The sequence below is a fragment of the Emydura macquarii genome, unplaced genomic scaffold (genome assembly GCF_026122565.2).
Source record: "Emydura macquarii macquarii isolate MOO-44397 ecotype Brisbane River unplaced genomic scaffold, CSIRO-AGI_Emac_v2 contig_3450, whole genome shotgun sequence".
NCBI classification, from domain to species: domain Eukaryota; kingdom Metazoa; phylum Chordata; order Testudines; family Chelidae; genus Emydura; species Emydura macquarii.
Window position 1 is genome coordinate 220,563 of NW_027133587.1, and position 27,730 is coordinate 248,292.

The 27,730-nt window shown below is 46.0% G+C and overlaps 1 protein-coding gene across 2 annotated transcripts; it reads left to right on the forward strand.

The window, feature by feature from the left end:
* Nucleotides 1–26,774, forward strand: LOC137144294 (zinc finger protein 551-like). 2 transcript variants are annotated; one of them, XM_067534496.1, is made up of 4 exons: nucleotides 1–154; nucleotides 3,817–3,929; nucleotides 15,658–16,983; nucleotides 25,503–26,774. In XM_067534496.1, the coding sequence occupies exons 2-4, from the start codon at nucleotides 3,896–3,898 to the stop codon at nucleotides 26,471–26,473; spliced, it is 2,331 nt and encodes a 776-aa protein (XP_067390597.1). In that variant the 5' UTR covers nucleotides 1–154; nucleotides 3,817–3,895; the 3' UTR covers nucleotides 26,474–26,774. The 2 variants fall into 2 exon arrangements, with proteins under 2 accessions (XP_067390597.1, XP_067390598.1); XM_067534497.1 differs by lacking the exons at nucleotides 1–154; nucleotides 3,817–3,929; nucleotides 15,658–16,983 and adding an exon at nucleotides 25,184–25,329 and having other exon boundaries at nucleotides 25,468–26,774.
* Nucleotides 26,775–27,730: the final 956 nt, after the last annotated feature.

Genomic DNA, 27,730 nt, shown 5'->3' on the forward strand with positions numbered 1-27,730 from the left:
TGCAAAATGCGAGGCGCTGCTGCTTCTGATCTGGCCTTTCATTAAAGCTCCTTCTCTGCCCAACCCGGGGGGAGACTTTCTGCAGCTGAAACCAGCCCCCTAGGGCAGCCCTGGGCTCTGCCCGCACCAACCACCCCCAAGACGGAGTCTCCAGGTACTTGGCAGAGAGCTGGGGCGGGGGGGGGGGAGGGGGGAGGAGGAAGTGTCTGGGGCCAGGCAGGAAAGGGGCATCAGACCCCCGCAGCCCCTGGGAATCTGCTTCCTGGTGCACCCGTGGGAAGCAACAGCATGGAAGATCAGCGGCAGACCTAGGGGATTCAGGTGGGGAAAAAAGAATGGGTCCCCCCCCCTTTTCTGGGTGTGTGGAGGTGTCAGGAGGGGAAGGGATGGGGAAAAAAATCAGCCAGCGACGGAGGGTGAGGAAGACACTGTGAAACGTGACAGATCAAACTGTGTCTGTGAGTCCTAGGGGAGAATAGCAGGTGAAGAGGGGCTAGTGAAATCCTCCCTGATTTCGCCCCTTTCCTCTCAAATATTGATAAAATTTTCTCCTGTTCTTCCTCTTTTCTCCCCAATTATCAAATACAGCTATAAAATTAATGTAATCTCCCCCCCCCCCCAATTTATTGACCTGTTGTTCTCAGATTTAAGCCTCATTCCCCTCCCCCCCAATTCTCAAATGTTATTTTAACATCGCCTCAAATTTTGGGGGGGGGGTGGTTCCTCCACCCACTTATTATCATAGAAGATGAGGGTTGGAAGGGACCTCAGGTGGTATCTAGTCCAACTCCCTGCTCAAAGCAGGATGAAGCCCGACTAAATCATCCCAGCCAGGCTTTGTCAAGCCAGGCCTTAAAAATGTCTAAGGATAGAGATTCCACCACCTCCCTAGGTAACCCATCCCAGTGCTTCACCACCCTCCTAGGGGGACAGTTTTTCCTAATATCCAACCTAGACCTCCCCCACTGCAACTTGAGACCATCGCTCCTAGTTCTGTAATCTGCAACCCCTGAGATTATTAGGCAGCTCCTTGTGCTAGTTTAGGTGGGAAACTGTTGCCCTGCAACATTCCCCACATGGGAAGAACGGATGCAGCTTGGGAAAGCCCCGAGACACGACTACCTCTGGGTGGGGGATGATTCTCTGCCAGCAACAGGGCCTGGAAGAGGAACAAAAGGGAAAGAGAGGACAAGTGTCTCCAGTGGAGACTGCTGAATCCTGGGGTACCCAGTCACAGATGCTGTATCCTCCAATGGCCCCCAGCTACCAGTCACCTGCCCCATCTTTGCTGCCAGAGATCCTTCCTGCCCCTCTGCTTGCCCTCTTACAACAGCTTTGCAAAGTTCTCTCTGCCACCCTCCGTTTCCCTCTTGCTACTTAAACATGCCAACATTTTTCTCTGTCTCTAATTATAAAATATTATCAGAATTCCCCTTTTCCCAAGGTCTTGAATATTGATATAAAATCCTTGCAAGGGATGCCCCTTTTATCAAATAGTGATGTGAAATTCACTCAGATTTTACCTCATTATAGCCACGCTTCTCTCTTTCATGCCTGAACACGGATCTCAAATTTCTGATTTTGCCCTTTTCCATTGCAATTACCCGTTAATTAAAAATCCTCAGGTAGGGAGGGATCCTTTTCAATTGTGGCAACTTCAGCTATTTTGGAAGGAACCCGTTGCCCTGTGACATTCTCCATAGTGCAGGATGCAGGAGGTAAAATTGTTCATTGATCAACTTTCTTCTCTCATTTGAGAATCATTTGTTCCCCTTTATCGCCTTAAAAAGGCTCGGTGAAAGAGAACTGTCCCGTATTTAACACACAGTAAAGGCAGAGCTTTCAAGTGCATAAGAGGTTGTGACGATGAGGAGGGAGAAAAGTTATTTTCCTTAACCTCTGAGGATAGGACAAGCAACTGGCTGCAGTTTGCAGCAAGAGCAGTTTAGGTTAGACACTTCCTAAGTGTCAGGGTAGTTAAGCACTGGAATAAATTGCCTAGGCAGGCTGTGGAATCTCCATGACTGGCGATTTTTAAGAGCAGGTTAGACAAACACTTGTCATGGATGGTCTAGATAATAATTAGTCCTGTTGTAAGTGCAAAGGACTGGATTAGATGACTTCTCAAAGTCCCTTCCTGTCCCGTATGTCTATGATTCTGTGAATAAGGTGAGGAGCAGAGAGGAAAAGCCTGTTCCAGATTCTCCCGGTTCCTGCTGCTGGAGGGCAGTGGAGGGGCGGGGGCAGGGGCAGGGGGCATCTGCTGTCCTGGGGACAATGTCAGGTGGACTCTCGCAAAGTGAATCCCTTTTACTCTCCTCTTTTCTACTGGGAGGCTTTAAAAGTGGCTTGGTGGGACAGGCCAGGTCTGCACTGTAATCAAAGGTCCAAGTGTTTTCTCAGCAGAGATTCATGGAAACATTGGGTGGGAAGGGAACTGGCTGCCCTAGAGCCAGTTCAGGCAGGGGTTATCAGGGAGCTGCTGGTGGGTTCCCGCTGGAGGGAGAGGAGCAATTCCCCTAAAAGCAGAGTTTTCCATTTACATTATATTGGTAAAACTAGCTGCCACCTTCAACACTCTTAACACGATGCCATTATTCAGTCTGGAGGACGGGGTGGATTAAACCCTCAGCAAGTTTGCAGATGACACTAAGCTAGGGGAAGTGGTAGATACCCTGGAAGTCAGGGATAGGATACAGAGTGACCTAGACAAATTGGAGGATTTGGCCAAAAGAGATCTGATGAGGTTCAATACAGACAAGTGCAGAGTCCTCCACTTAGGATGGAAGAATCCCATGTACTGCTACAGACTGGGGACCGACGGAATAGGTAGCAGCTCTGCAGAAAAGGAGCTGGGGTTTACAGTGGATAAGAAGCTGGATATGAGTCAGCAGTGTGCCCTGGTTGCCAAGAAGGCTAGCGGCATATTGGGCTGCATTAGTAGGAGCATTGCCAGCAGATCGAGGGAAGTGATTATTCCCCTCTATTTGGCATTGATGAGGCCACATTTGGAGTATTGTGTCCAGTTTTGGGCCCCCCACCACAAAAAGGATGTGGACAAGTTGGAGAAAGTCCAGCAGAGGGCAAAAAAAATGATCAGGGGGCTGGAGCACAAGACTTATGAGGAGAGGCTGAGGGAACTGGGCTTGTTTAGTCTGCAAAAGACAAGCGTGAGGGGGGAATTGATAGCAGCCTTCAACTACCTGAAAGGGGGTTCCAAGGAGGATGAAGCTAGGCTGTTCTCAGTGGCGGCAGCTGAGAGAACTAGGAGCAACAGTCTCAAGTTGCAGTGGGTGGGTCTAGGTTGAATATTAGGAAAAACCTTTTCCCTAGGAGGGTGGTGAAGCACTGGAATGGGTTACCTAGGGAGGTGGTGGAATCTCCATCCTTAGAGGTTTTCGAGGCCTGGCTTGACAAAGCCCTGGGTGGAATGATATAGTTGGGGTTGGTCTTGCTTTCAGCAAGGGGTGGGACTAGATACTTCCTGAGGTCCCTTCCAAACCTCATCTTCTCTGATTCTTTGATTCCTACCAGGGAGCTCTCCCTGGACCCTGCTATGGGCTCCATCTCCCTTTTCAGTCTCTGGCTAGTAGCTGAGTAATGAATGTGAAGACCTCTGTCCCCCTTTATCTTCTGAGGGGGGGGACGAGGGACTCTCTTTCCCCCCTTGCCCTGATGCATCCTGGCAGCTCTCAGCAGGGTGCGGGCGGGACCATGAGCCTCCCAGAGCTTCCTTTGTCTGGCCCTACTCCCCTGTCAATAGTGGGGCGGTGACTGGGGCAGCAGGTGCTGAGTGCTGCACTCTTGCTCTTTCAGAGGCCGGTGACCTTCAAGGAGTTGGCTGTGTATTTCACCAGGGAGGAGTGGGCTCTGTTGGACCCCGCTCAGAGACGTCATGCAGGAGAACTACGAGAACGTGGCCTCGCTGGGTAAGGGTCCCCGTCCCCTCCGTTATTAGAAGGGGACATGGAGAGAAGGGTTTGCATCACAATGCAACCTCAGCTCAGGATCACCCCAACGTGCCAGTGACACACAGACTAGCTCTGCCCTCCCCTGCTACCGAAACAGGGCACAGGCGCGGTGTATCGCAACATCTAACAGCTCCTCCTTGCTAAGGGAAAACTTGGGGCTAGGTCTAGTGTAGCACATAGACGTTTCCCGCCTCTGGCCTACACACGGATACTCGGGCTACCCCACCCAAACCAGCTCCGACTTGCAAAATGTGACCCACACCCGCACCCCGAGGGCTTCTTCTGAGTCCTTGCCTTCACTGAGCCCTAGAGACAACAAGGCTGCCAACAATCTCCATGTCAAGAACACGCCCTGGTGCACCTTTACGGTCCCAGCTTGCACCCCGTCAGCACTGAAATGAGACCTACGGGTTTCCCAGGTACGTCTCTTCATGTCACAGCCACGGCCCTGCCCAGCTGCTCCAACTCAGCCCTCCACGGTTCAGTTGCAGCTACAGCAGACACACGGCAGGACGGCATACAGATAAATGCTGGCATTGCCATCGGTGGAACAAAACATAAACAATGCTATTTTCCCTTAGTGCATCCTTGTATCTATTATAGATTAATAGATATTTAATGCCAGGAAGGACTATTGGATTATCTAGTCTTACTTCCTGGCCATAGAATTTCATTCAGTTACTGCTGTGTTCAGTTGAATACCTTGGGTTTGACTAAATCTTACCAAAGACTTTAATAGATGGAGAATCCACTTAGTTTAACTGTTGCACAAGCCTTCCTGAACTACTCTGAGCGGCTCTTGCTAGTTACAGCGTTAGGGGCTGGGGGTAGAGGCATGGTTGCGTGGCAGAAGTGTTGTGTACTTTAACTCTTCATTTCCCAGTTTTCGTGCAAAACCATGCTCTGAAGCGTCCCTAGCCTTTGCTTGCCAGAAGCCGGGCATGGGTGACAGGCTGGATCACTCGATGATCACCTGTTCTGTTCATTCCCTCTGAAGCACCTGGCATTGGCCACCGTCGGAAGACAGGACGCTGGGCTAGATGGACCATTGATCTGACCCAGTATGGCCTTTCTTATGTTCAGAGGCTTTAATTCAGCTGTTACCAGGATTTCTGCCAACCCAGAGCTTTGGTAACTTTACTCTATGTGAGGTGGTGTCCCCCAGAAGAATCATAGATGAGGGTTGGAAGGGACCTCAGGAGGTATCTAGTCCAACCCCCTGCTCAAAGCAGGACCAACTCCGACTCAATCATCCCAGCGAGGGCTTTGTCAAGCCAGGCCTTAAAAACCTTTAAGGATGGAGATTCCACCACCTCCCTAGGTAACCCATTCCAGTGCTTCACCACCCTCCTAGGGAAAAGGTTTTTCTTAATATCCAACCTAGACTCCCCCACTGCAACTTGAGACCATTGCTTCTAGTTCTGTCATCTGCCACCACTGAGAACTGCCTAGCTCCATCCTCCCTGGACCCCCCTTTCAGGTAGTTAAAGGCTGCTATCAAATCCCCCCTCACTCTTCTCTTCTGCAGACTTAACAAGCCCAGTTCCCTCAGCCTCTCCTCGTAAGTCTTGTGCTCCAGCCCCAACATCATTTTTGTTGCCCTCCGCTGGAGATCCCCAAAGGGTCCAAGCCCCCCGCCATTTATCCTTGTTAGTAGACAATAACATGTCAAAAAAAGAAAAAACTTGTTGTTGAGCCGACAGTTTCAAAAGCTAGACCTAAGGTCGCCAGTGTGCTAATTAACTCGAGGTTTTCCTACAGAACCTGCATATCTTGAAGCCCGGACAAAAATCTGCCAGAGGGCAGGCATAAATGAAGCGCATTGGTCTTTTCCTGAAACACAGAGCTCAGCACATCCACCATAACACCAGGAGCGGAGTGGGGGGTGGTGCAGAGTCAGGCAAAGATTGAGCAAGTGGCTTTCTCCTCCTCACCTAAGTCCCCGCAGCCCTCCTGGTTTAGTTAAGCCAAAGGGCCTGTCAGAGCAGCCTCCCGATTTTGGCTGCTATTAGTGTAAATATTGATTATCATATTTGTTGCTATCAGTTGGTCCCTGACCCTTTTACTGGTCTATCAAGATCTCCCTGTACACAGCTCCTGACCACATACTGGAAGGATATGAGGTAGTGCTGGAGAACCTTAACTCTGCATGGGAAAATTGACATTTTTGCCAGCGTGTCTACGCTAGAGATCTGCCAGCCTGCCTGTGTCGGTAGGGGTGTGGATCTGCCTGTGGATTTTTAGAGAAACTTTAAAATATTGCTTTTATTTAAGCTAGAAAATTGTGAACGTCTTCCAGGAGAAACTCCTGCCTATCACACCTTGCCAGAAAGTTGTCAGTGGTAGGACTCGGACTCCACTGCCGGGGTGTAGTCAGATTCAAAGGCCGCAGCACATTCCAGAACCAGCCATTCATCATGACAGCTCATTGCTGGAAACCCTCTGGCTGTTAGTAGAGCTTTCGTCTTGCTGCATGTGCATTTCCATCTCTTTGACTTTTCGTTATTCCTCTTGACAATCTGAAATGCAATCGCTACTGCTATTAACTCTCAGTACTGCTCTCCCAAAGAGGCAGTGGGAGCCTGAGAGAAATGCCAAGTGACTGAGATCACTCCAGAGACCGTTACAACCATAGTTTTGGCCCAAAGTGTATGCAAAAATTATCATCAGAGCAAGGTGATTTTGTAAAAAGCTGTTCTTGGGTCTGTCTTCTCAGGAACGCCTTGATCAAATTACCCCAAATTTGGAACACTGCCCCTGCCCTGCACCCCATGATCAGCAGAGAATTTCAAGACAGTCTGAGTAAATGGCAAAGCGCTCCGCCTGGGTCCCTAGGCACTGGGGTCCCTGCTGGAGCCAGAAGGAAGGAAGCACTCATCTCCCATCCCCCTGGCTGCAGAAGGGAGCCACTGCCTAGGGACCCAGGAAGAGCGCACAGGGCTACAGGATGTGTGCGGTTTCCCTGCTGCAGCCAGGGGGATGGGAGATCAGCGAGAAGGCAGCTTCCTCCCTGAACTCCTTCAATCTGGCTGCAGTGGCGGGGTGGAGCCTGGTGGCCCTTCAGGGTTGTAAAAATGATATCTGTGGCCCTCGAGCCAAAAAGTTTGGGAACCCCTGGGTTAAAATATTTGACTTTTAAACAGAAAGTAATGCTGATCTTAAACTATATCTAGGCTAGGCAGAATTAGATTATATATGTATATATATATATATAATTTTGATGGATAATATCAATGTTTGTTTTTAAGCTTTTTTTTTCAATTTTTATCCATTTAATTTTTCACAGTTGCTCAAAACTGTGTGAGTTTTAAAGCACTTATTTCAATTTGTATCATTAGAACGGCCATACTGGTCAGACCAATGGTCCATCCAGCCCTGTATCCCGTCTCTTGACAGTGGCCCATATCAGAGCTTCAGGGGGAGTGTACAGAAGAGGGCAGTTGGAGTGACCCACACATCTCCCCATCCTGGCAGTCAGAAGTTTAGGGTTGCCCCTAGTATGGAATTGTATCCCTGACCATTTTGGCTAATACCCATTGATGGACCTATCCTCCATGAATTGATCTTGCTCTTTTTTAAGCCAGTTATATTTTTGGCCAACACAATATCCCATGACGATGAGTTCCACAGGTTAATTGTGTGGGGAAAAAAATATTTATTTTTTGTCTCTCCTCCTATGGAAGCTGTTCCATGCCCTTGATCATTTTTGTTGCCTTTCTCTGAACCTTTTCCTATCCTTTTTGAGATAGGGCAACCAGAACAGGACACAGTATGCCATATGTGGCTACATTGTGGATTTATATAGTGGCATAATAATATTTTCTGTCTTATTTTCCATCCCTTTCCTAATTGTTCCTAACTTATTGTTAGCTCTTTTGACCAGTGTTGAGCTGCAGTTGTCAGAGAATTATCCATGGTGACTTCAATATCTCTTTCTTGAATGGTAACAGCTAATTTAGAACCCATAATTGTATATGTATAGTTGGGATCATTTTTTTCAATGTGCATTGCTCTGCACTTGCCAGTTTTGAATTTCATCTGCTATTTTGTTGCCCCATCATCTGGTTTTGTGAGATCCCTTTGTAACTCTTCACAGTATGCTTTGGACTTAACTATTTTGAGTAGTTTTGTATCCTCTGCAAACATTGCCACTTCGCTGTTCACTCCCTTTTCCGGATCGTTTATGAATATTACCTGCTTTGAGCAGGGAGTTAGACTAGATACCTCCTGAGGTCCCTTCCAGCCCTAATATTTTATGATTCTGTGCTGAAGTTCCCTGATCCCAGTACAGATATTTGGGGAACCTCATTATTTACCTCTCTCCATTGTTAAAACTGACCATTTATTCATATCCTTTGATTTCCTATTTTTTAACCAGTTACTGATCCATGAGAGGACCTTCCTCTTATCCCATGACTACTTGGTCCTTCACCAAAGGCTCTTAATGAAGCTTAGTCAGAAGCTTTCTGAAAGTTTAAGTACACTAGATTGACTGGATCACCCTTATTTACATGTTTGCTGACACCCTCAAAGAATTCTAATAGATTGGGGAGGCGTGATTTCCTTTTACAAAAGCAGTGTTGGCTCTTCCCCAACAAACCATGCTTATCTAGGTGTTTGTTTGAGGGAGTTGGGGGGTCCCTGTCGAGTGCAGGATGAGTGCACCCCATCCTCTGAGCTGGCTGCTATTTCGAGTCCATGAGGCCCCATGGTCCATAGAGTAATGGGCCACCACCGAAGGGCAGATGGCGGCCGTGGTAGGGGGACCCGGGCCCTCCCTGCTCCACCAGGTCCCAGCCCAGGGCCATGGCAGCAGCACATGAGTCCCCTGCTGACTCATCAGGGGAATCCATCCAAAACATACTGACTATCTCTGGGACAATGGCTAGTTCCTCCCCTGGGCTACTTCCTACCATGATTCCAATGGCCATGGTCTGGACATCACTGGGCTCACATGTTCCGGGCCAGACTGAGCTGGGCTGCTCCCTTTTATGCTGCACTTGGGGCATGCCCAGTAAGGTCTTGGGGGCATGGCTTCCTAAGCTCACAGTGAGTTAACCCTTCCCCGTCCAGTGCATAGACTCATCATAGACTCATAGACTATAAGGTCAGACGGGACCATTATGATCATCCAGTCGGACCTCCTGCACAATGCAGGCCGCAGAACCTCACCCACCCACTCTTGTAATAGACCTCTAACCTAAGACTGAGTTATTGAAGTCCTCAAATAATGATTTAAAGACTTGAAGATACAGAGAATCCACCAGCAAGTGACCCGTGCCCAATTCTGCAGAAGAAGGTGAAAAAACCCCAGGGCCTCTGCCAATCTGCCCTGGGGGAAAAGCGATCAGCGAAACCCTGAGCATGTGGGCAAGACTCACCAGCCAGACACCCGGAAAGAATTCTCTGTAGTAACTCAGAGTCTACCCCATCGAACGACCCGTCACAGGCCACTGGGCATAGTTACTGCTAATAATCTAAGATCAGTCAGTTGTCAAATTAGGCTGTCCCATCCTACCATCCCCTCCATAAATGTATCAAGCTCAGTCTTGAAGCCCAGCGAGGTTTCTTGCACCCTGTCACAGTCTGATCATTTTGTTCTTTACTATCATTTTTACCCATTTCCTCAGAACTATTTACCAGCCTGTCATTGTCAGGATCGCTTCTGGAGCCCTTTTTAAAAATCGGCATGACGTGAGCTATCTTCCAGTCATCTGGACCAGAGGCTTGTTTCAGCAATAGCTTACGTGCTACGGTTAGTGGTACTGCACTTTCGTATCTGAGTTCCTTCAGGACTCTTGGGTGAATACCACCTGGTCCTTGTGACTTATTGCGGCTTAATGTATCAATTTATTCTAAAAACCTCTCCTACTGACGCATCAGTGGAGGACAGTACTTCAGGTCTGTTGCCCAAAAAGGATACCCACATCAGAGCTGTCCATCCTCTGCAGTGAAGACTGATGAGAAGAATTCATTTTGCTTCTCCACAATGGTCTTGTCTTCCTGGAGTGTGCCTTTGCGTGTAATGTTGTTGTAGCCCTGCTGGCCCCAGGCTAATAGAGAGACACGGTGGGTGAGCTAATATTTGTTTATTGGACCATTTTCTGTCAGTGAGACACACCAGCTTTTGAGATTACACAGAACTCGTGTCTAGGTCTTTTGATGCCTTGGTCGTCTAGTGGCCCCATTGTCTGTTTGAAAGGCTTTTTGCTTCCAATGTACTTAAAAAAATAACTTGCTGTTAGTTTTTGCATCTTTAGCAAGTTGCTTCTCAAGTTCTTTCTTGCCCTGCTTTATCATACTTAATCTGACAGTTTTTTGAACTTTCCTATTGTCCTCGCCGGGCTTTGATGTCCAGATTTTACAGTATACCTTGCTGCCTTCATTGGCCTCCAGGACTCTGTTATTTAGCTATGACTGGAATTGTTTTGGTCCTCTCGGTTCTCAAACATTTTTTTTGCTGGGACTCCTTTGGAAAATATTCCCAGCTGTGATGACCTGGCCCCTCACACCCAGCAGCTGCCACTCTCCGCTCTGCCTTCAGAGCCAGAGCCGGAGAGTGGCGGCTGCTGGCTGGGTACCAAGCTCTGAGGGTAGCACCACCACCAGTGGCGGCGCAGAAATAAGGAATGTCCCATGAATTCACCCGATCTCACTTGTTTCCTTTCCCCTGAGAAAGGTTTCCTGTTTCCAGACCTGATGTGTTTTCCCAGCTGGAAGAAGATCTGTGCAACCCAGATTTCCAGGGCTCCGGCAAAAAAAGAGCTCTTAAGAAGTTCTTGCAGAGAGGAGGGATCATTAAACTAACTAAAAAGCTGTCAGTGTCTGAAGTAAACAGCTGGTGTTCCCTTGTGAGTTCTTTGAGTTCAGGGTTGTTCCCAGAAGATGTCATATCCTCACAGTAGATTTTGCTCCTGGCTTCCTACCCATCCTCAATGACCTCCGGCAGTAGTTCTCTCCTTGATCTCCTCTCTCCCTGGTGGAGAGGAGTTTGGGCAAAATCAGTTCCTGATTTTTTTTTCTCTCTCTCCCCGGCACTTATTTTGGTTTGCTCTCTGTGACTCACTGCTGGGGAAACTCAGAGATTTGAGCTGTGTTCCTCTCTGAGTGAATGTGTCTTGCTGACCACTACAGGATGGTCCTCCTCCTACCACAACCGGCCCAGATCTCGCCCAGCAGGTATCCATCAGTGAACTCCAACCCCTGAGCTCCTCAAAGTCGTTTCTCTGCAATACACAGCCCGTACCCTGGTGCAATCCTGGAAGCTGTTAAGTTCACGGTTCTATTAAAACAGCGAGAGTGTTATACTTATAAAATAAACAGCAGGATCTTATTCAGGGGGACAAGGCAGTACGCCACGTTTATTATGAATACAAAGATTTCAAAAAGCAATTGCCTGCACTCTTTCACACTCTCACACACACACAAGCTCTACAAAGATGGAGTATAATTACCAGCCTCAGTTGCTCATGTTAGTCCACTGGCCAGGTGGCTAAGACACGAAGGAGGGAGCAGTGGTCTTCGGGTGCGCACCAAGGCTCCTGGAGGATGATTGTAGAACCAAACCCAAAGTCCTCATCTTTCCATCCTCTTTTTATAGGGGTAGCTCTTATGCCACTCTAAGGACTCTGCTTCGTCATGCTGCGTCTGTGTCCTGGTGTGATTATCAATCACCCCTGTTTTGCAAGCATGACCATTGTTGTTATTTATCACAGTTCATCTTGTTTTCGTCCTTCGAGGTGGATCCCAGGGTCATCAGGGTGGGCAGTCTTCGGCGGGCTGGGTCGTAAAAGTTGTTATCTTCACTCCCTTGAACAGCCAAGGCTGGTGCCTTTTCCCGTCACTCCCTGGTCTCAAATCAATCACACATCACTCACTCATTTATTCACACCCTAATCTCTTAACATTTACTTAAAACTTGTGACACAAGTGTCCTTCAGAAACATTTCTTTTTATCTAAAACAGTCACTATTATTACAAAACAGCCTCATTTAACACTGAATCTGTTTCAGAATATTGGCGGATGTTACTTTAAGCCGTGATCTTAAAGCACGTGTACTTCAATAATAGCAACAGTTTCACAGAATGATCTTTGGTAACTTTACAAACAGGAGAATCAATGACCAATGTTAGTTTCGGACAAACAGGTGGTGGATTCAAACAAACTTATCAATAGTGAACAGATCACCTTACCTACTCAAAATGCAAAGAAAGCCTCACAGCAACTGCTGTGGTGGTTTGTCACGTACCAAAAGAATAAGGGTGTTTCACATAGAATCAATATAACAGAATCAAGCTTTGGGCCTACAAGAGTCCTGTGGCACCTTAAAAACTAACGAATTTATTTGGGCATAAGCTTTCGTGGGCAGGAACCCACTTCGTCAGATGCATGTTCTATTAAAGAGTCACTCCATCCCAGTTTATTCCTTTTAACTGGGAGTAAATACACCTTTCCCTTCAAACACAGCACTGAAATGGTTTATAGCAGCAATTCCCAAATGGTGGTACACAAACCACCAGTGGCACACAGGCCACCTCCAAATGGTACGTGTCCACCTGCTGCTGGGGGGCTGGCCGTGGAGCCTGCAGTGGCACTCGGTCATGCAGGGACAGAGCACAGTGGCCCCAGCGCCCAAAGTAGCCCGGCCATTCTGCCCTCTTCTCCCCCAGGCACACAGCAGCTGGCCAGGCGCCGCTCCAGCACCGGCCCCGCCCCCAAGCAGCAAATCTCATATGGAATGAGTTTATAATGCATTTATTAAATATTTTGCAAGACTACAGGTTTTTATATACATAGCTATGCGATTGATACAATATATTTTAATAACACTTAAGATGGTTTTCATACATAGTCTGTATATAAAAAAAAACGAGGGGGGGTACTACAGGTGGTGGCGTTTTATCCTGGTGGTACGCAACGTGGCAGAGTTCAGGAACCGGTGGTTTATAGTAAAAGTAAAATGAGTTTAATAACTGAAGAACATGGATTAAGTGATGTCGTGTAAAAGAGAGAAAGGCAGAATCATATAAGTGCAGGGAAGGGAACTCGAGGCCATCTGGTCCAGTCCCCTGCACTCAAGGAAGGACTAAGTAATAACTAGACCAGCGTTTCTCAATTAAATTTCCCCGCGGAACCCTTTAGGCTCCACGGGGAAATTACACTCATACTCGATACCCTCCGCTGAAAAATCCGGGACATCTTCCCTTTTTGGTGGCGCGGAGAACAGCTGCTCTCGGCGGTGCAATGTCACTTTCTCGCGGAACCCTAACAGTGCTCCTGTGGAACCCCAATTGAGAAACACTGAACTAGACCATTGCTGACAGGTCTTTGTCTAACCTGTTCTTAAAAACCTCCAATGACAGAGACTCCACCACCTTCCTAGGCAATTCGTTCCAGTGCTTAACTAACCTGACAGTTAGAAATCTTTCCTAATATCCAACCTAAACCTCCCTTGCTGCAATTTAAACCCATTACTTTCTGGTATATCCTCAGAGGTTAACAAGAAGAATTTTTCTCCCTCCTTCTTGTAACAACCTTTTATGTACTTAAAAACTGTTATCATGTCCCCCCCCCCCCTGTCTTCTCCAGACTGAAAAAACCCTCCCCCCCCTTTTTTTTTTCAATCTTCTCTCATAGGTGATGCTTTCTAGACCTCTAATCATTTTTGTTGCTCTCCTCTGGACTTCCTCCAATTTGTCCACATCTTTCCGGAAATGTGGCGTCCAGAACTGAATACAATACTCCAGCTGAGACCTAATCAGTGTGGAGTGAAGGAGAAGGATTGCTTCTCGTGTCTGGCTTACAACGCTCCTGCTAATACATTCGAGAATGATGTTAGCTTTTTTTCCAACAGTGTTACACTGTTGATGCATATTTAGATTGTGGTCCACTATAACCCCCAGATCCCTTTCTGTGGTACTCCTTCCTAGGCAGTCATTTCCCATTTTGTATGTGTTCAGTTGATTGTTCCTTCCTCAGTGGAGTACTTTGCACTTGTCCTTATTGCATTTCATCCTATTTACTTCAAATTGTTTCTCCACTTTGAGAATTTTAATCCTCTCTTGCAACCCTTTCCAGCTTGGTACCATCCACAAACTTTATAAATGTATGCTTTATGCCATTATCAAACCCACTGATAACTATTCTTGCCATCTGAGAAGGTATGGGAGGTAGTGACCACTGGAGAAGATAGGGGATGGTTGAAGGACAGATACAGCTGGTGTGACACCTGAGAGAAACAGAGAACCTCTGAGAAACAGGGAAAGGGAGAGATGCCGTCCAGAGGGAAACTGGGGCAGAAAGAAACCAAGCGTAAGCAGAGAGACTGAGATGGAGCAGGACAGACAGATGTGCAGTAAAGGGCCCCTTTAGTTTAAAGCCATCGAGTCAAGCTAGTATATGTCTGATGGCTTTTTCCCTGAGCAGCCATTCCTATTTGTTCCTGATCATTGGTTCTGGTTGTCTCCTATCACTGATTCATGTGGGCCCGGACATCCAGAACAGGAGAAGCAATTAGACGAGTGGATCTGGTCTAATATGCACTCCCATCAGCAAGCATTACTGGAGTTGAGTCCATCTCTTCAGGTAGTCGTATGAGGTGCTTGAGGCTCAAAGGCTGACTTGGTCATTAGACAATACCCAGTGAGATATTTGGGGAAAGGGGAACCTTGAATTACAATAATAATAATAATTAATAATAACAAACATCTATAAGATGCACACCTGTGCACACCAAGATAGATATATTTCTTTATATAGAGGGTTATATTTATTTAAGTATACTTGGTAGTAAGTTATAGTGTGTATGATGGATGGATGGATGGATATATGGGGATGGATAGAGGATAGATGATAGATAGATAGATGGATAATAGATAGATGGGGTATATGGGGATGGATGGACACTTTTATAGATAGATACAAGGATGGCAAGATGAAAGATTGGACAGATAGATGGGGCATATGGGAATGGGTAGTTGGATGGATGGATGGATGATGCAGGGATGGCGAGATAAAAGCTTGGATGGGTCTGGGTATATGGGGACGGATGAATGGAAGGATGGATGGATAGACAGATAGATAGATGGGGTACATGGGGACTGGTGAATGGATGGATGGACAGACACCTTTTTATTATATATATTCATATATTTAACGTTATTGTAGATAGTTGTAATCCAATTCCAATTGTTCTAGTCTAGTTTAAATAAAATCCCCACTATGCTGTTTTCGACGAGTTGTATTACCTTGGTTACCCTTAAATAACCTTTTATCACATTTAACATTGCCAGAAAAATTATGCCACTGCTGTAATGAGCCATTATGAAATCTTGGTGGGAGGTTTTGGGATGGGGTGACCCGTGGATGTATTTTAAATTACAACACAATAACCTGACTCTCAGAGATCTGTTTACACTGAGATGCCTCATTGAAATGCCCTTTCACCACAGACTTTAAAGCACTAATTGCGTGAGTATCCATAATTTCACATGCAGCATTGTTACATATATTTTACAATAATATCGTTGATTAGTGTGCGATTAGTTTTCAGATGATGCCCCACAAGGTATATTTTGTGCAAAAATCCTGACAGGAGCGTGTAGTGTGCAAAGACAGGGATGCCTTAGCGTCACCCTCTCCCCTTTTCCAATCCTGTTTCTGAGATTTCTCTCTCTATCCCAGCAGGTGTTGGGATGGTGAGTGAGAATGAGGAGCAGAAGCCCCCGCGGAAAGATGTTGAGCAAATGCAGCCACCTGGGGCGTTATCGCAAAGATCCAAAGGGAATGTGTCCAGGCGCTGTGAGCAGGGAAAAGGTTGTGAGAGTCCGCATAGGCCAGAGAGGCAGCAGGGAAATGAACCAGGGGAGAAAGAGGGTAATTGTGAGGGAAGTCAGAAGGATCTCAAGGAAAGCAGATCCCAGCAGAGCATCCCCACGAGTGGGAGAGACAACACATGCCCCGACTGTGGGGAAAACTTCAGTAGCCGCTCAGACCTTATTAAACATGAGAGAATCCACACAGGGGAGCCACCCTATAACTGCTGTGAGTGTGGGAAAAGCTTCAGTCGGAGCTCGCACCTTATTAGACATCAGAGCGTGCACACAGGAAAGAGACCCTTTAAATGCTTGGAATGTGGGAAAAGCTTCAGTGTGAGCTCCAATCTTATTGCACATCAGACGATCCACACAGGAAATAAACCCTTCACATGTTCTGAGTGTGGGAAAAGCTTCAATCGGCGTTCAAACCTTATTACACACTGGAGAATTCACATGGGAAATAAACCATTTACATGCTCAGAATGTGGGAAAAGCTTCACGGACAGCTCAAACCTTATCAGACATCAGAGGACCCACACGGGAGAGAGACCCTATGAATGCTGTGAGTGCGGGAAAAGCTTCACAGATAGCTCAGATCTTATCAGACACCAGAGGACCCACACGGGGGAGAGGCCCTACGAATGCGGTGAGTGTGGGAAAAGCTTTAGTCGGAGCTCAACCCTTATTCGACATCAGAGGATCCACACAGGAGAGACGCCCTATAAGTGTTGTGAATGTGGGAAAAACTTCAGTGTGAGTTCCAACCTCATTACACACTGGAGAATCCACACGGGACACAGACCCTTTACGTGTTCTCATTGTGGGAAAAGTTTCACCGACAGTTCAAACCTTACTCAGCATCAAAGAATACACATGGGCGAGACACCCTACAGATGCTCTGAGTGTGGGAAAAGCTTCACGCAGAGCTCAGCTCTTATTGCACATCAGAGGATCCACACAGGAGAGCGACCCTATGAATGCTGTGAGTGTGGGAAAAATTTCAGTGTCAGCTCAGCCCTTGTTGCACATCAGAGGCTCCACACGGGAGAGAGACCCTATAAATGCTCGGAGTGTGGGAAAAGCTTCAGTGTGAGCTCAACCCTTATTATACACCAGAGGATTCACACGGGGGAAAGACCTTATAGATGCTCAGAGTGTGGGAAAAGCTTCAATCAGAGCTCACACCTGATTCGACATCAGAGTCTCCACAGGGGAGATAAACACCATAAAAACCTTGTCTAAAGCTGACAAAAAGGGTTTTTTAAAATACTTTACTAGTTCCCACAGAGTGACCTTTAAGGCTTTTTGCAGTGTTTGCATCACTGGTCCCTCAGCTTCCTGACCCATGGTCCTATCCATCAACTCCTTTGTGCTGAGTCATGAGAGTGTGTCCTCCCTCCTGCCAGGAATGTCAGCCCCAGGTGAGGGATGGACTGACGTCCTCTAGCTCAGGGGTTCCCAAATTGGGAGTTGTGACCCCTAAGGGGGTCCTGAGGTTATTATGGGGGGGTCACAAGCTGTCAGCCCCCACCTCTGCCGGTAAGGGTGGCCTGGCCTGGGTCAGGGAGGGTCATCACTTTTTTGGAGGGGTCATCACAGCCTGAAATATTTGCATAGGGGAGCCCAGCAAAAAACTTTTGAGAACCCCTGCCGGGTGTTGTCTCCTCGGGGGATTCTCCAAGGAGTTAGCTCGTTTGAGGGAGCTATCCTCATATAAAAAGACTACCTACCTTTGCAAGGCTGACTTAGCACAATTATAATGGTCAGTGTTAACTAACACATTGCCCGTTGATCTGTCCTAATCTGCAGCACTTTTCTAGTCTAGACAAACTCTGAGCATCACAGTTCTACTTTTATTCCCATTGGCAGAGTGATTGTTAGGGTCACGGAGTTCCCCCTTTGATGACAGATTGTCTCATTCCTACTTGTTCTCACGTTGCTCTGAGTTGTGCTGATCAGCAGCTATTTTTCCTACCATTTTTTCTCATTTAAAATGTATTTAAATATAACAAAAGACCTGGTGCAGGGATAGGAATAAAGTGTCATTTCAGCCACTGTAACACCAGAAGGAGATCAGGTGAGCTCAATGGATTCCGTCCTTCTCCGTCACAGTTCAATCCTCCCAACCCATAGAAGCGTCAGCTTCTGCATGAGCCACTCTAGAGCTCAACATCCCCATATTTAACCTTTCCACCTCCCAAAGTGTCACATGAGGCAGAGTTCTCAGCTCTCTGTGTTTAGGAATCACCAATCTGATCTTAAATCATACTCATTAGGGCTGGAGATAAAAGTATCGCAGACCTGCAGGAGGGCTTTGAATGCATCACAAAAACGCAGAGGGATGATTCTGTGTTTTCATCCCTTTTTCCATCTATTGGCAAAGCTTTTCACTGGACTTTTTTTTCCCCTGCGAGCCGGGCTTGTTTCCAGACAAGAAGGCTGGATGGTTTAGCGTTATCAAAATGTGGGGAAACGTTTGTAAATAACATGACTCAGTAATAATGAAGCGGTGTGGATTGAAGCAGGTTCGAATGGATGAGAGGAGAATGCAATGAAGAAATCTGATGAGAGGAGAATGCAATGAGGAAATATGAGTTAACATATGCGATCTGCTCTGGAATTTCATTTTTTAGGACACTGAAAGTGTTTTAGGCCTGTCCAAGATGTGGATTTTTCTTTCTTTCCTGAAGCCCATTTGGGCACAGAACTGGACCTTAGTTTCAGTTTTGTCGCTCAGATTTGGAGACTTTGAGATAGATGGTCATTTCTTGCTTTTTCCCTGCCCCTTCATGACGACACGAAGGAAGCTGAAGTGCAATTCAGTTGACAGTTCAAGATAATGGAGCAGCTGTTGTGGGACTCAGCTAATAGCAAACTAAAGGATGTCAGTCAGCATGAATTTATGGAAAATAGATCCTGTCAAACTGTCTGTTTTGTTGAGATGACAAGTGGTTGATAAAGATAATAGTACTGATTTAAAATACTTAATTTCTATAGGGCATTTGACTTGGTACCACAAGATATTTTGATGAAAAAACTAGGATGATATAAAATGAACATGGCACATATTACGTGGATTAAAAGTAGGCCTGTGGTGCGTCTGTATCTAATGTGGCCCAACATGGATCAGTTCTTGGCCCTACTCTATTTAACATTTTTATCAATGAGCTGGAAGAAAACATAAATTCATCACTGATAACGTTTGCAGATAACACAAAAAGAGGGGGAGGAGTAGTCAATGCCAAAAGAGGGCAGGTCACTGATTCAGAGCGATCCGGATCGCTTGGTCAATGGGACCCAAGCAAACAGGAAGTGTTTTGAAAACAGCTAAATGTGAATGTCTCCTTCTAGGGACAAAGAATGCATACAGAATGAGGGACTCTATCCTGGGAGGCAGAGACTCTGGAAAAGATTCGTAGGGTGTGATGGATAATCTGCTGAACATGAGCTCTCAGTGTGATGCTTTGGCCAAAAGAGCTAATGCAAAGTTGCATTGCGTAAACAGGGGACTCTTGGATAGGAATAAAGAGCTTGTTTTACTTCTGTAGTTGACACTGGTGCAACCACTGCTGGAATACTGGGTCCAGTTCTAATGCGCCCAGTTCGAGAAGGATGTTGATAAATTGCAGAGGGGTCAGAGAAGAGCTGCGAGAATGATTAAAGGATTAGAATACGTGTCCTATCGTGATAGACTCAAAGAGTTCAGTCTATTTAGGTTAACAGAAGAAGTTAAGGGGTGACGTGTCTGGAAGTATCTACACAGGGAACAAATATTTAATAAAGCTCTCTTCAATCTAGCAGAGAACGATGGCTTGATCCCATGGCTAAGAGTTGAAGCTAAAAAAAATCCCAATTGTAAATAAGTTGTACATTTTTAAATAGTGAGGGTAATTAACCATTAGAACAATTTACCCAGGATTGTGGTGGATTTCCTTGTCCAAAGAGGGCCCCAGTTCTTAGGGGAGGATTGGAAAGATTTGGCCTACCAGGGCTTCATAACACTGTGTGCTTGTTCTGAGCTGAAGCTCTGATGAATTTATAATCCCAAGGATGCCCCTAGGATGGGATATTAAAAGACTGCACTTGTGAGAGCCCATATGAGAGCTGGGATGAACTCTGGTAAGCTTATTAGCATGTGTGTAGGTTCTGTGGTAGGTAATATGTTTTCTCTGTAATGATTTTTCCCTTCAGAATAAAGTAGGTTTGCTTAGAAAGAACTGTGTGGTCATTTATGTCTGTAGCAACCTGTCTGCGCTGGGAATTACACAGTGAAGTCATTATCCAGTCTGAAAATACCCCAACCAGAGAGTAGAGAGGTTCATGCCTCCACCCCAAGAGAGGCAACAGGAAACCGTATTTGACGGGTCTGTGTAATTTTATGGCATTTCTGCACAAGTTCTTATTGGAAGTTTTGTCCTAATATCAAAATGTTCTGGGTTAATGGAAACAATTTAAAATGCATTGAAATCCACATTCAGTAAATCACCCCCCTAACCAACATAACTATGCTGGCAAAATCTCTAGTGTAGACAGTTGCAGAGGGGAAAACGTCCATTAAAAAAATCAAGGAAATTAAATACCTGTAAATTGCAGTAATGCAGAGTTAAGGTTGCTCAGTGTTGACTGATTCATGCCCTTCCAGTAGGTGGACAATTGACTAATCTTAAACCTATGTAAACCAGGAAATGAATGGTTTAAAGTACACACCATCCCTGCAATGCAAGCTTAACTCTACCCCCAACTCCTAACCTTGGATCTAGGAATAACCACAAATTACAGGGAAAGTGGAGGCCTCTCCGTCTTTTAAGTCAAAATTTGAGGCCTTTCTGGAGAGTGATTTCATCAAGCACAATGCATTCAGCTCAAGCTGCCAATAACAAGATGTAATGCTATGGCGTGAGCTGTACAGGTCAGACTAGATGCCCTAATAGTCCCTCATGGATTATAGATTAATCACAATGAGGAAGGACTGAGAGAACATGCTATTGTTTCTTTTCCACAGATGGGGATACCGGCATTTCTCTGCATGCCCTCCAGCTGCGTGCGCGGTGTCAGTTGTAGCTTTCATTGAAAGGGGGAGGGATGAATCGGAGAGCAGCTGGGCAGAGCTGTGACTGTCATATAAAGAAAGGGGCACATGCATCCCAAGGGACCAAGTGTGCCGGTGTCCCCCAGGATAGGGGTTCTGGCACCAGTCAGGACCGTAGTGCTCGGAGTCTGCCCCCCTCTCCCCGGGTCTCCACCCACCAGTGCAGACGCCTCCTGAATCTGGCCTTGGAGGGTCTAACCCCTCCGCCCCGCCTGAGCTCCCCCTGTGATTACCTCTGGCTGGGACCGTGGGGAGTCCTTCCACGCCCCCAAAGGGGCCATGCACCCGCCTCGCAGTCAGAAACGATTCACAGCCAGCGTGGGAATCAGATGGGTTTATTCGTTCTCGGGATTGTGGCGTCACGAGACTTTGTTAGCAGATGAATCAAAAGTCACAGCAGCCACCAGCTGGGGAGGCCCAGAACCTACATTCTCGAGCTCTGCTCTGCTAAGCAAAAGGAATTCTTCTTCAGAGAATCCAGCCATGCAGATAATACTGAGCCATTTATTTAGCAACGTGTTGGGAACAGTTCAACAAGCAGCTTTAAAGCACAATTGTTACAGCAGATTTTTAAATGCATTTTACTTATTGAGATAGACTAATCACCAAAAACAATTCTCTGCATCCCAGGGAAAACAACTCTATGTGTGGCGAGGTGGGTGAGGGGGAAGTGGTCTCAACGGATAGGGAAGATACGTTGGAAGGGTCATGGACACATAGGTCAGGGACGCAGTAAGGGGTATGGGAGAATATGCAGGAATGGTACAAAAGATATTTTGTTCACTGCTTATCTAGGTACTCTCTGTGCTTGCAGTCCCCGGTGCATTCTGCATAGAGGCATTATCCCAACAGCTCCCTGCAACCCCTTATGGGGGACTGGCCCTTCCAGCCAGTCACCCCCAGACATGCCCCCCTACCCGAGCCCTTTGGCTCTTTCCTGGGCAAGGTGTCCACCCCTCCTTGCCTGCCGCAACCTGTTACACCTGTCACAGCTGGTTGACCCAGAGCAGAGGGGTCCTAGCTCTTGTCTGCGCACATGTGGCTGGGGAAGGTCCATCCACCCTCTAGTGGCCTCTGCAATGATCACACCCTCGGGTCCCATCACTGAAATACATGAGTTGCCCATTGGGGAAACCGAGGCACATGCACAGCACTCATAGAAAACCCCAAGAATACTTCCACGTTGTCATGCCAAGTAGGCCTCATTTCAGTGCTGGTTGTCATAGGTTGTGTCAATAAATGTGCACACGGGTGAGTTCTTGCCGTGGGGATAGTCAGCAGTCTGGTGGCACACAGGCTAGTGGTCTCCAGGGTCTAGGTGGGGGTAAGTAAAGGGAATGACTCAGAGAGAATCTTCAGGGTGAGGGTAAACAGGTGGTAACATTTTGTGAGTTGGAGGTGGATTGTGTGGAGTTGGCTCAGTGTTTGAGTGTCGGCCAAGGCTAGCAAACTTCCATTTCCTCCTCTCTTTCTCCATCCTGCTGTATTTCCTGCCCACTCCCATCTTCTCTGTATTTACTGCCCCTTTCATCCCAGCAGGAGCACATCAGCAGCTCCCCACCAATCCCTCCCTGAGTTGCCTCCACCGCCTCCGTTTCTTTTCCATGTCCCATGGAAGGACGGGGTGAGCTGGAGCAAAACCCGGATGTTATTTGTGCAGGATGTCAGCTCGAGAAGGGAAATTGGGAAGATTTCAAAATAGGCTTTAATTTCCCGTCACAGGTAAATCCTTCCCTACAGATTGATATTCTGAGGGGTTCTCAGACTTTTTTTGCTGGAACCCTCTTTGAAAATACTTCAGGCTGTGACGACCCACCCCCAAAAAAAGTGATGACCTCCCCCATGCCATCCTTACCAGCCTGCGTGGGGGCTGACAGCTCACAACTCCCCCCTAATAACCTGGCAATCCCTTGAGTGGTCACAACCCCCAGTTGGAGAACCCCTGTTCTAGACTCTGCCATGCCAATAAGAGAAATATCCAAAACACAAGACCTGGTGGTAACAGGGGGACTTTAACTACCCAGACATGTACAGCCAAGCACAGAATGTCCAATATGTTGTTGGAATATATTGGGGCCAACATTTTGTTTCAGAAGATGGAAGAAGTAGCCAGGAAGACAGCCATTTAAGATTTGATCCTGACTAACTTGGAGGAATTGTTTATGAATCTGAAGGTTGAAGGTAATTTGGGTGAAAGTGATCATGAAATGATAGCCTTAGAATCATTAAATCTGTCTTTTTACTGCCATCAGATCGACTTCTCTGGATCGACTGAGAGGGCAGTGAAGACCTGCTCAGTCGATCCAGAAATCGACGTATTAAGACCACCTTCTCAAGTGGCGCAGTGCAGTGAAGACGGTGTGCGGAAGGGAAGCAGAGAAGTCGACAGGAGTTACACAAGTTTTTTGCATAGCTTGCGTAACTCTGGTCAACTGCTGCTGAATCTCGAAGGTAAGTGAAGATAAGCCCTAAGGAAAGAAAGGAGTCAGTGCGGCAGAATAAGAGTGGCAAACTTCAAAAATGCGGGTCTCAGCAAATGCAGAGAAATGATAGATAAGGTCCCATAGCAAGAAAATCTAAGGGATAAAGGAGCAGACAGTTTCTCAAAGAGACAATATTAAAGATACAACACACGTTATCTGGATGTGAAAGAAAGACAGGAAAATAGGACAATATGGCTCCATCTGGAGCTTTTTAATGATCCAAAAATAACAAGGAATCCTACAAAAAGTGGAAATATGGACAAATTGCTACGGATGAGTACAAAAGAATAGCACAAACACATAGGGGCAAAAATCAGAAAGGCTAAAGCACAAAATGAGTTACACCTAACAAGGGACATAAAGGGTAATAAGAGAAGATTTTATAAACATATTAGGAGATGAAAAAGTGTAAGTCCTCTACCTAACAGAAAAAATAGCTAATAACAGATGAGCAGTTTAATGCTTCTGTATTCGCTAAAACTTTATTTGTGGCCAGATACTTAACACACTTATTATTAACAAAACGTGAGAAGGAACACAAGCCACAATAGGAAAAGAACAGGCTAAAGATGATTTAGATCATTTAGACATATTTAAGTAGGCAGGGGCTTACACAATTCATCCTAGGGTACTTAAGGAACTAGATGAAGCAATCTTGTAACTGTTAGCAATGATCGTCAAGAACTCATAAAAGTTGGTTCAAGTCCCAGAAGGGAACAAAGAGGACCCTTGGAATTATAGACCAGTCAGCCTAACTTCAATATTTGGAAAGATACACATTAAGCACCGAATTTCTAAGCACCTAGAGGATAATGGATTGATAAATAATAGCCAACATAGTTTTTTTAAGCAAAAAATCATGCCAAACCAAACTTACTTCTTTCTTCAACAGGGTTACTATCCAAGTGGATGAGGGGAAAATGGGATATGATTATCTTGATTTTAGTAAGGGTTTTGGCACAGTTCTACATGATATTTTCATAAGCAAACTAAGGAAATGGGGTCTAGATGAAATTACTGTAAGATAGGTGCTGAACAAGATGGAAAAAAACCTGTATTCCTCATAATTCTCAATAGTTTGTTGTCAAAGTGGGGGAGGGATGTATCTGGTGCAGTCCTTTAAGGGTCTGTCCTGGGTACGAAACTATTCAAGATTTTCATGACTTGGGTAATGAAGTGGCGCATATGCTTATAAAATGCGTGGGTAACACCAAGATGAGGGATGTTGCAAGCCGTTAGGAGACCAGGATTACGATTCAAAACAAGCTTGATGACTTGGAGAATTGAACTGAAATCAAACAAGTTGAAATTCAGTAAAGACAAGTGCAAAGTACTCGACTGCATGGGAATAATCAAATGCACGCATGCAAACTGGGAAATTGTTGGCGAGGCAGTAGTCTTGCTGAAAAGGATTATAGGGGATGACAAATTGACTATGAGTCAACAATGTGATAGAGTTGAAAAAAAAAGAGTAATATTGTTCTGGGATGTATGAACAGGAGTGTCGTGAAACACAGAAGGTAACATCCCTCTTTATTCAGCACTAATGGGGCCTCGGCTGAAAGAGCTGTCTGATTCTGGGCAACTCACTTAAAAAATATATAGACAAATTGGAGTGCGTTCAGAGGAGAACAAGACAAATAATAAAAGGTTTAGAAAACCTAACCTATGAAGAAAGGTTTAAAAAATGGTCTTGTTTAGTCTTGAGAAAAGTTTCAGTTCCTGATTTTTATTTGACATCTCTCCAGCCCTTACTTTGGTTTGCTGTCCCCTTTTCCGTCCCCGTTTCTGAGATTTCTCTCTTTATGCCAGTAGGTGTCGGGATGGTGGGTGAGAAGGAGAAGCAGAATTCTCACCAGGAAGATGCTGAGCAAATGGAATCACATGGGCGGTTATTGCAAAGATCCAAAGGGAATGTGTCTGGATGTCGTGAGCAGGGAAAAGCCTGTGACAGTCAATGCAGACCAGAGAGGCAGGAGGGAAACAAGTCATGGGAGGCAGTGGGTAAATCCATTCATTGTCATGGAACTCAAAAGGACCTCAAGGAAACCACCACCCAGCAGAGAAACCTCAGGGAAAAGACAAAAAACACATGCACCGAGTGTGGGAAAAAATTCAGTTATCGCTCAGGCCTTATTAGACATGAGATAATCCACACAAAAGAGAGACCCTATGAATGCTGTGACTGTGGGAAAAGCTTCAATCAGAGATCAACTCTTATTACGCATCAGAGAATACATAGAGGAGAGAGACCCTACGAATGCTGTGAGTGCGGGAAAAGCTTCAATCAGCGGTCAGGCCTCATTAGACATCAGAGAATCCACAGAGGAGACCAACCTTACAAATGCTGTGAGTGTGGAAAAAACTTCCCCAATAGCTCAACCCTTATTACACATCAGAGACTTCACACGGGAGAAAGACCCTATGAATGTTGTGAGTGCGGGAAAAGCTTCACCGACAGTTCATCCCTTATTAAACATCACAGAATCCACACAGAGGAGAGCCCCTATGAATGCTGTGAGTGTGGGCAAAGCTTCACACACAGCTCAGCCCTTATTATACATCAGAGAATCCACACTGGGGAGAGACCCTTTGTATGCTATGAGTGCGGGAAAAGCTTCACTCAGAGTTCAGACCTTACTACACATTGGAGAATCCACACAGGAGAGAAACCCTACGAATGCTGTGAGTGCGGGAAAAGCTTTACTCAGAGCTCAACCTTGATTACACACCAGAGAATCCACACTGGGGAGCGACCCTATGAATGCTGTGAGTGCGGGAAAAAATTCGCTGACTGCTCAGCCTTTCTTAAACATCAGAGAATCCACACTGGGGAGAAACCCTATGAATGCTGTGAATGTGGGAAAAAATTCACTGAGTGCTCAGCCCTTCTTAAACATCAGAGAATCCACACCGGGGAGAAACCCTATGAATGCTGTGAGTGTGGGAAAAGCTTCACTCAGAGCTCTGCCCTTATTACACATAGGAGACTTCACACAGGAGAGAGACCCTATGAATGCTCTGAGTGTGGGAAAAACTTCACTCGGAGCTCTGCCCTTATCTACCATCAGAGAATCTGTAAGGGAGATAAACACCATAAAAACTTGGTTTAGGGATGTCAAAAGATTTTTTAAAATTATTTCATGCTTTTGCTAATTCCCACATGGTTACCTTTAAGGCTGTTTGTGCAATTTGCTTTACCGTGATCTCTTCAGCTCCACCAGATGAGTCGCCTCCCTTTGCCTTTTGCAGCTCATCTTTCTTTGGGACGGATCCTGTGGTCCTTTCTATCAGCTCCATTGTCCTATGAGTCATGGGAATGTGCATCCTTTGTACCAGAAATGTCCATCAGCCCCAGGCAGGAGAGATGGGGGTGACCTCATCTAGCTACACTGAGGTAGAATCTACCTGGACCTCATCACTACAGTGTCCATGGAGTTAGCTAGCATTAGCTTGTTAGAAATAACCAAACAGGTTGTCCCTGGGGCGGATTGGTTCAACTGTTACCCTTTATCGCCTGCTCGTTCCACCTCGACGCAACGAATGAGCAACGAGGGGGTTACTTTACAATCCTTTTATCCAGAACAGTATGTAACTGTATACATTTCCAGCAACGCCCCAGAGACCCTGATTCGGTTACATTGACACCTATAAAATGAATATTGACAAATACATAATTAATACAATTATACCCACCCCTGTTTGTTGTTTACAGGATTATTGCACAGAGCGCAGGCACATCACCTGGAAACTTCCTAACATTCTTTAAAATATACAATATGTAAGGGAGGGAAAGAAGATAATGCTCTGTTCCTACCAAAGGCCTTGAGCAGAAGGGGGAATAGTTCTTTGTTAGCCTCATTCCTTGCGCAGATGGCTAGGAAAAGAAGAGAGATAACAGACTCTAGCTAGAATTCACACCAGGTAACAGAAACAAGGTTTGCCCATCCCATGACCTCATTCCCTGTAGCTTAGGTCTGATCACTTGTCCAGCTGCTAACTCTTTACTCTCCTACATAGCTGTCATGATGTAAATACACAATTATTCTTTCAGTAAACAAATAGCTCCTGTATAGTGGCCAGAGTTATTTAGCCTGTTTCCTCATGATCTGTCCTAACCTCCATCACTTTCCTTAGTCTAAACAAACCTGGACCATCTCATTTATAATGTACCTCCCACTACAAAGTTACTGTTAGAGTCAAGTTTCCCTCTGGGGACAGACTGCATCAATTGTAGTTGTTCTCAAGTGGCCTTATGTTGTGCAAAACAGCAGTTATTCTTTGTACTTTTCCTTTTCAGGAGGCAAGGTATTAGTGAAAGGCCATTTAACCCTCAAGCCAGGCTATGGAAACTGGCCTTGTTCCCTTTC

Bases quoted from the DNA above. Each gene is read 5' to 3' on its own strand.
- LOC137144294 (XM_067534496.1), top strand. From the start codon at position 3,896: ATGCAGGAGAACTACGAGAACGTGGCCTCGCTGG. The intron at 3,930-15,657 runs GTAAGGGTCCCC...CTATCCCAGCAG, and splicing joins CGAGAACGTGGCCTCGCTGG to GTGTTGGGATGGTGAGTGAG. The intron at 16,984-25,502 runs ATCAGAGTCTCC...GCCTTATTAGAC, and splicing joins GAGCTCACACCTGATTCGAC to ATGAGATAATCCACACAAAA.